This window comes from Asterias amurensis, chromosome 20, assembly GCF_032118995.1.
Source record: "Asterias amurensis chromosome 20, ASM3211899v1".
In the NCBI taxonomy this organism is placed as follows: domain Eukaryota; kingdom Metazoa; phylum Echinodermata; class Asteroidea; order Forcipulatida; family Asteriidae; genus Asterias; species Asterias amurensis.
This window is the reverse complement of record NC_092667.1, coordinates 13426677-13435238: the sequence shown is the minus strand read 5'-3', so window position 1 is coordinate 13435238 and position 8562 is coordinate 13426677. Positions and strand designations below refer to the sequence as shown.

Sequence of the window (8562 nt, the reverse complement as noted above, 5' to 3'; positions counted from 1 at the left end):
GGGGAAAATGGTACATGGGCCGACGTTTAGACTCTTGCAGAGACTTTCTCAAAGGCTCAATGACAAGAATCCTAGGACTAAAATCCTAAGAGTCTTAGGACTAGTCCTAAGTTAGGACTATCTCTGTGAAATCGAATCATGAGCACTAAAGAAGGACCCCAAACAGCAATCCTTAATGTTTTGTTGTCCCTACCAATCCTGTATGATGCCTTTAAGGTCACCTGGCATGTGATATTCCCACCTTCGATTATGTTACACCAGTACAGCATACATTATGTAAACCAATAGCTCAAAAAGCAATCGTAGATAAACAAAATCTAACCATTGTATTTAAACGAGACTGGAATCTTAGTGGAGTGAACAACCCTAGAAGTTTAAAGAAGGATTTCAAAACCGACGGAGAGAAAAAACCAAGGGCCGAGAATACCAGTATCGAAATACAAACACAAAGCACTTTAAATTTAGACATGACTCCATTTATTCAATAATATCAAAATATATGATTACAAACAGTTATTACTACAATTGAATTAATACATTAAAACAACCCCCAACCCAGTCCCCCCCCCCTGAAAAAAAGAAGAAAGAAAACAAAAAATAACTCGGATGTCATCATGTCAGTGCAAAAGTGCCATGTAATTGCCCACGCACCTTCATGTAGATTTGTTTTGTGTACCATCAGGACTTATTTTGGCAATAAAAGATAATTTTTTGAACTGTCAAAACTTGCTCTTAATTGCTATTTTGAAAGATACAGTGTTTTTGCACTGACACAGCGATTAATAAGCCATGTGTGAGTAAAATTAAAAAACATTCTGGTACAATGACTTTCTTTGTCACAATATACCGCTTACATTTGAATTCCTCAGACTGTAGAGACAGTTGCTATGTCAAATGATTCGGGGCAAACCTTTGCATAGCAACCTCCAGGATGAGCAAACCCTAGTACCATTGTGCCATACACATCCATTCAGGTAGTGCATGGGTGCTCACCGTCTCTTACGTAACTACTCAAAAGCTTGCCCCGAATCATGTGACATAGCAACTGTCTCTATAATCTGAGGAATTCAAATTAAAGTGGTAATTTGTGATCAATCATGTCATTACACAACACAATATTCAAGTCTAACACACGCAAATGGCTTAGTTAAGTAAACTCAAGGTTTCATCAAATAACTGGAGTCAAAAAAGTTCATATAAATTTTTGATACAGGATTAATTTAAGAATGGTTGAAAATTGATTAGTAAACACATGTATTAGGCGCTAATATTCACAAGACGTCCCACCTGGAGTCTTGAGGCAACACTGACACTTGAGCTAAAAATGTTGACTGCGTACGAGCAGTCGAAAAGATCATACATCTATGAACAATCAGGGCTATAAAAGAAGATGAAAGAGTAGGATGGATTCACCTCTAGACGAAACAACAGCTACTTTTTAGACACATCTGAATTCAGATCAAAGTCTGAAACATCTCATCCTTCTTCATCAGTTACCATGGTTACCAAGAGGATATACTTGGGATGCACTTTACAATTTTAAGAACACAAACTCTGAAGGCACTGTTTTTTGTTTGCATAGTTACGTTTAAAATAATAATCTGATAGAAGGAAACAATTTTGTTGCTCACAAGCATTGTGCTATATGTTTTTTTGTTATGGCTCAACAATTAACTTGATTTGAGAAATGTTTAATGAATGACTTGATGTAAAAAAAGGTCCATCTTCAAAAACAAAACAAAAACAACAAATAGAAATTGCTTGATCAACAGAAGAGAAGATTGAGGTGTACTTGAAAAAAAAACAAACAGATCTCTTCCAAAGTGTCAACAACGGAAATTTGGGTGAAAGACGACACAAACTTCTGAGTATAGACCCCCATGTTTTATTTGTTCTCTTCAACCATCGCTCTGGCACCCCTATGGCTTTTCACTCATAGGAGAAAAGTTGTTAACTGTTATCATTCGCAAATAATTTGCTCAAATGAGGGGGACTCCTTTGGTAAATTACAAATGAACTGTTATTTGTTGCAACAAATTTTGTTGCATTTTCACACGGTGATCTCTTTTATTAGCTCCATACCGTGTCTCTTGTCACAGTATAAGTACTTCAAGGTCCTATACTTTGCATACAGACTAGACAAAGTTATACATTGTTAAGTAGGTCCTTGACGTATTTATACTGTGAACAGGAATATGGTAGAGGGCGCTATAACAGAGCAGCTAATAAAAATGTTCTGGTTCAATACAAGAATGCAACAAGTAACAGTTCAATAAATACTTAATTTTACGTAAAAATACGAAATAATTATTAAAAAAGTAACTCTTGATTTCTGGAGACTATTTTATAGAGTTGCTGAACTGAACTCACAACTTTGATTCACAGAGTAACCTTCAGGTTACCAACCAAAATGTATTGTAATCTATAACTGTTTGTGGATGATTCCCTTGGCAGATAAATTGTTGTTAAATATGAGGTAATGAATAGCTCCAAATGCACTGTTTTTAAGCCTTCGTGCAACAGCACAAACCCCTTGCTGCGATGATGTTGTGGAGAACAGTCAGTTAGATCATTCCAATCATGTCCGAGTTTCAAGAGACACTTTTGATCTTCAAGTAACATTTAGTGTCTTCACAATTCTGTTCAACAGGAAGATTCTGAACCATCTGATCAGTAAACGGTGCAACTCCCCTGGAAATCTAATAGCCAACCTGAGGCATGCATTTTTGTAATGGGGTGTGTGCAGTTGTGAATCAGAAGCCATTCCCTTTCCAGGAGGGACTTTCTAAATAACAATTTACAAACAAAATCTCTTCTACCTTGTATTAATCACAGGCCAAAATGACACAATGTTGTCCTCCCCCAGACGCTGAGATTACTTTCCTGGACTCTAGTTGTTTACTTATTATCTTGACTGGGGTGACTTCGTCGTCTTCTTCACCAGTGCCAAGCTGATGATTGCTTCCCATCCCCCAGGAGTACAAAAAGCCTACATTGTAGAAAGAAAATTTGTTACCCTTCATGAGAAATTGTATTTATGAATTGTTTCACCTTTTGGTTGGTCTTGCAAATGGCATTGTAGAGGGCTTAAAGTGCATTAAACATAACCGCTATCTGGCAAGTAAAATCTTTTCGTATCTTTAGGTGTGTGCAAGCAGTATCAATTTGCCTTAAAACAACCTCCAAACTGTAGCCTTTCCAAACACTGGCTTGGACTCCAGTCCAGTCATCAATTTTGGAGTAGTTTGTATTTTGCACGGTGCTTTAACATCATAGTGTCTGGAGATGGAGCCGACGTCCAATTGCATTAATAGCCTTTTGTTAAGACCTTCATGGCTTGGAAAGCTTCATAGCTAGTCGCTATCCAAAGTGACTGGAATGACGTAGCATTTATTGATGAGTGTCTTGCTTAAGAACACAAGTGTCAAACTAGGACTCGAACCCACAATCTCCTGAACAGAAACACTTGAGCTTGAGGAGTGCTATTTATATGCTTGGCCATGACGCGCCATTATCTACAAACAAATATATATTTGGTTTGCGGTGTGTGTATCTCCTTGCCAGGTAGAACTTGTTTGTTAGAGAACTGTCTTGCTTTATATTCTACTACTGCGGTGCAGATTTTCAGAATTCGGAAGACTTCTCACAGTTAAAGAAAACTTTCTTAAAGAAAATGAGTTTGTGACTTACCACTTTTCGTGGCACAGTTGCTCATACTGGAGCCGCTTCCTAGTGATAAGACTTCTTCACTGTCTAGTGCCAAGACTTGCGTGGGTTTATAAGTTTCCTTAGAACCATCTCCCAGACCCAACCTCCCGTAGTCCGTCCTTCCAAGGGTGTATACCTTTCCTGTACGACATGAAACAATAAGGTTTATCGCTAACAGCAAAATATCAAGAGAGGGCGCTGTTGAACCCACACAAAGGTATAGGCGTTGCGTGCGCGAATCATAGAAACTGCATAGAAACCGCCCCCCATTCCTTCCCACAATGCATTGTGTTTCTGAATCGCGATAAACCTTATGGGTGCGTTCGATTAGCTTCCCAGTGCGACCCACAGTGCTCACTCGGCTGAGTCCCTGACAAGAGCTAATCGAACGATTACTCACTCTCTCGTGGTGACGTCATGCACCTCAGACCAGCTCCAAGTGACCCGTTCCACAAGCAGGGCACTGGGGCTGACCGGGGCCGAGTGACAGGTCATTTACATATAGTTGCTTGAGTAGGACCTCGCTTGAACTGAAGATTGTCTCACTTATCTATTCCAAGAGAAGTAGTGACTTATTCTAACCACAGCATTGGTACAAGCAACATCGTTATCTGTTCTGTGGCCCAAGATCCATTTATATTTAGTTTTCTGAAGTGGGTTTTCATTGTTAAAGTTTGACAGAGCCTGCTTAATTCTTGTCCAGTAAACATCTCAACTTCAAAGCCCTTGTGAAATTTAACCATGCTGTGACACTGAGCTTTGTTGACCAGTAATTTTACAAGATAAAAACAAATTTTAATAATTGTCTATTGATTACGGGAAACCAATTAGTTCCTTCAGAGCATTTGGTCGAACAATAAGATACCTTTGTTGTCTAGTAAAGCTGTGTGATGTTGACCCCCTCGGATATCTTTGACTGTAAGATGAGAGAAAGACTCAACCTGTTCTGGCATGAAGCGACTGCGAGTGTCCTCAAATCCTGCAATGTGAAAATAAAAACAACCCATCCTCAATTTACATTTGATAACCAACAGTACAAAATTGCAAAGGTTGTGGGTTCGAATCCCACCCGAATAATATGCCTGTTATTTCTTCACAGTATTCGGGAAAGTATTGAGTAAACAGTGCTAACACTCATCAGTGTATTAAGGGTAAAACCAAAGTTTCTATCTTTATCCCTGAAGCCAATTTAACGTAGGATTATTTGAGCTGCCTCTAGCTACCGAGCAATCTCGGTGGTCTAGTTGGCAAGAATCTACTCTAGATTGGCAAAGGTCATTGGTTTGAATCCCACCTAAGTAATATGCCAGTGATTTTTTTTCACAGAACTCGGGAAGTACCGAGTAAGCAGTGCTTACACACATCGGTATATGGGTTAAACCAAATAACATTGTTTTTTTTCTTGCTGCAAATTTAACATCTATTACAAATCATTTACAATCTTACCTAGTTGATGGTAGTTATTCAGTCCCCACCCATATACTCCGCCTCCTCTCCTACTTGCCAATGTGCCGTAGGGCGTGCACCAAACATTATCAAAAAGAACCTTGCCCTGACCACGAATTCTCCGACAATGAACGAAGGCGGGCTCAAGAAGAATGCCTGCAAAGACGGACATTTTATCCACAAAAATGATTAATGAAAAGAGGAATCTGATATGAAAAATAGTTTTAAAAGAACACAGTTTACGTAGCCCTGAAAGGCGATCTCTTTTGACAAAAATAAAAAATAAGTATCTCACTTGTGCCTTTCCTGCCTCCACGCAGAGAGAAGATCTCTGCTATCCTTCCAAGCTGTCCCTGCTCCCCGCAGCCAACTGAATAAATCTCGCCATTCTCCGTTAACATACACACATGGTCATTGCCTGATGAGATCTGCACCACTGTTTTTTGAAGAGGGAGTCGGTACGGAAGTTTCTCCATACCCTTGGACGTCAAACCAAATGGACCGTTGGCATCCTGGGGGAAAGAAATTAAATTTGATTAATTAGACAGCGTCAATGAAATGGTATACATTGGTAATAGTCAAAGACCAGTCTTCCCACTTGGTGTATCCAAACATACATGTATCCATAAAATAAAAAACCTGTGAACATTTGTCTCAATTGGTCATTGAAGTTGCAAGAGAATAATGAAAGAAAAAACACCCTTGTTGCACAAAATTGTGTGCTTTCAGATGTCTTATAAAAGGCTTCAGGTCTGAAGTCTTAATTGAGTGCAAAATTACCTCTTTCTCAAAAACTACGCTACTTCAGAGGAAGCCCTTGCTCACAATGTTTTACACTATCAATAGCTCTCCATCGCTCGTTACCAAGTAATTTTTATGCAAACAAATTATTTTGAGTAACTACAGATAATGTCCAGTGCCTTTAAATTGTCTTTAAAAGGGCAACTTGAAGGTGCATCTTACCCTGAAGGTTCCCCAAATGTAAGCCCTGCCGTCCTCCGTCAACGCGGCCGTGTGAGAATCGCCGCAGCTGACCTGCACGATCTTCTCTGACAGGTCTACTTTACCGACACTGAACTCTGACCCCTCCTCACTCGTGTCGCGACCTAGGGCGCCCTCATCATTGCAACCGAAGGTGAACAGCTAAAGAAAATTAAATGCGAAATTTGTAAACACCCAAGGTTAAGAATGAATAATACCAATTTTAAATAAAGTTTCACTCTAAAAGCTTACTGATTATAAATTTTATACTGTACTACCTATGTTCAAAGATTGAGAAACAGCATTTGAATTTTTTAAGACTGCAAAAATCACCATTGCTTTCTGGGTGGACCATTATCTGTTTCAATGACTGACCAGCAGGACCAATTAGCTTTTTATTTTACTAGTTTATCTGTTTTTTCCCCTAATGTCCATAATTAATATTAAACACAATACAGAGATGCTTTTCAACACTGAACTATTAAAGACTACCAGGGGTCAATTGCACAAGAGTAGCCCCAACTAAGGACTAGTCCTAGGAATGATTACAATTTAAGGCTGGAGTAACTCCTCTTAACTCGACTGGTGCTTTCTGATGTTGTAACTACCGGTTGGGCCGCGGAGAGCACTGGCTTACTTTGAATGCTGGAGTAAAGGAAAAAAACCAAAGCAAAGATCTGACGATTGCTATTACCTCGCCAGTTGATGAAAGGCAGACTGTATGCATTCCTCCGGCCACGGCTTCAACTATCTTCCCTTTCACAGCTTCAGGAAGAGGTACTAAGGCTGGCCTCTTCCTCTCGTAAATATCCTCACCTAGACCTAGCTGTCCGACATCTCCTTGTCCGAGGGTTAGAACGTGGCACTCTCTTGATTTGTGACTTGGATGTGTCACAAGTGGATTACCTGTAGAGGGAAGGGTTAAATCATCATTATTATGGATCGACTACGGGCGGTGTATATTGGATGATCAAGAACACAAGGATTGCTGTTCAACGCATCTTCCACCCGACGACTGATCCCTGCTGAAAGGTGGTGTGTGATCTTGTTCCAAGTGTATAGTTTCCGGGTCGTGTTGTCATCGTTCGGGCGTGAAAACAGCGCAACTCGGGCCAAGAATACCCGCTCGAACTCAGCCATGGTGACGCCTGTGTGCGTCAGCGCATGGAAGTGGCTCAGCGACTGCATCTTTATCCCCAGATGAAAATGTACTGTACCGCTGTTTCAATAAAAGCTTCGAACTACCTCTAGCTATTTGGCAATCTGGTGGTCTACTTGGTAAGACACTAGTTACATTAACCATGGAGGGAGAATTACCTCCATGCATTAACTGTAAACCCTTTCTCTTCGAGGCAAGTGTATCTGGGTTCTTTAAAGTTTAATGACACTTGCAATACACTACTGTACAGGACCAATATGGTTTAAATATACCTTTTGGCTTTTTGGGAATTGTAACATCTTCATTTGCTGTTGACGTTGTGTTCTTGTCATTCTTCTTCTTGTCGTCAACGATTTTCCTTTTAGGAGGCATCTTGAAATTTGATGTCAGTGTCTGCTTCACTCTACTGGTTAGTTTTCTCTAAATGTATCAAAAAAGAAAACTCATACATTAGTTAATTTTAACAAATACGATAGATAAAATAATATTTAGTTTTTATTGTGACTGTGTAGCCTTTTTTATACTAAATAAAATTTAATCTTTTCTTAGTTAGGCCCTGTTCAACCTTCAACTTTATGCTGGTTTTTGCTCTGCTTTAACTAAAAGAAATGATAAAGGATTTTTATTTATAGGCCTAATAATTAAACAAAAATAAGACATGAAAAAGCAAAAAAAAAAAGCAAAAAACAAACAAACAAAAAACCAATGTCCCGAGTAGCGAGTATATTCGAAACTTCATTCAAGAAAACTTCACTAATCATGAATTCAAAATTAACCTAGGTAAAACTTCTCAGTAACTTGAGCTATTAAAAAATTAAAAAAATTATTATTTACAAAAATTAATTTATGGTAGAAAAATAGCGCCCCCACAGGACGGAGCCAGACGTACTCCACTTGACATGCCTGCATACCCTCCCGAGTCCCTGTGGCCGGGCAAACATTTTGCCGTTCGGTGTCACAAGTCACTAACAATGACAGAACTGACACAAGAAATCAAGTAATCAAACCACCATTAAAGGTAAGGAATTTTTTTAAATATTTGTAATTTGAAACGTTGAGAACAATCGAAACAGTTGAAATTTACCGTATTTAATTTGTGTGGGTCACAGGAAATCGTTCCTTTGCATTTGCCGGGTTACACAGTTGACCTTTCACGTGCAACGCTCGGGTCACCCTCAGTCACAATGACTAAAAAGAGTGGCCCATTATTACTCTTAAAATGATCCAAATCAATACTTTATCAAATTCAATAAACCACTATCACACAA

At 39.1% G+C, this 8562-nt stretch overlaps 1 protein-coding gene across 1 annotated transcript; it reads right to left on the bottom strand.

The window, feature by feature from the left end:
- Positions 1–573: 573 nt before the first annotated feature.
- LOC139952178 (regulator of chromosome condensation-like) lies at positions 574–8478 on the bottom strand. Its single transcript, XM_071951204.1, has 9 exons — positions 8379–8478; positions 7567–7714; positions 6830–7041; positions 6118–6297; positions 5450–5666; positions 5155–5310; positions 4574–4687; positions 3691–3849; positions 574–2989 (listed from the first exon to the last, which is right to left on the bottom strand). The coding sequence occupies exons 2-9, from the start codon at positions 7664–7666 to the stop codon at positions 2826–2828; spliced, it is 1302 nt and encodes a 433-aa protein (XP_071807305.1). The 5' UTR covers positions 7667–7714; positions 8379–8478; the 3' UTR covers positions 574–2825.
- Between the last annotated feature and the right edge of the window lie 84 nt (positions 8479–8562).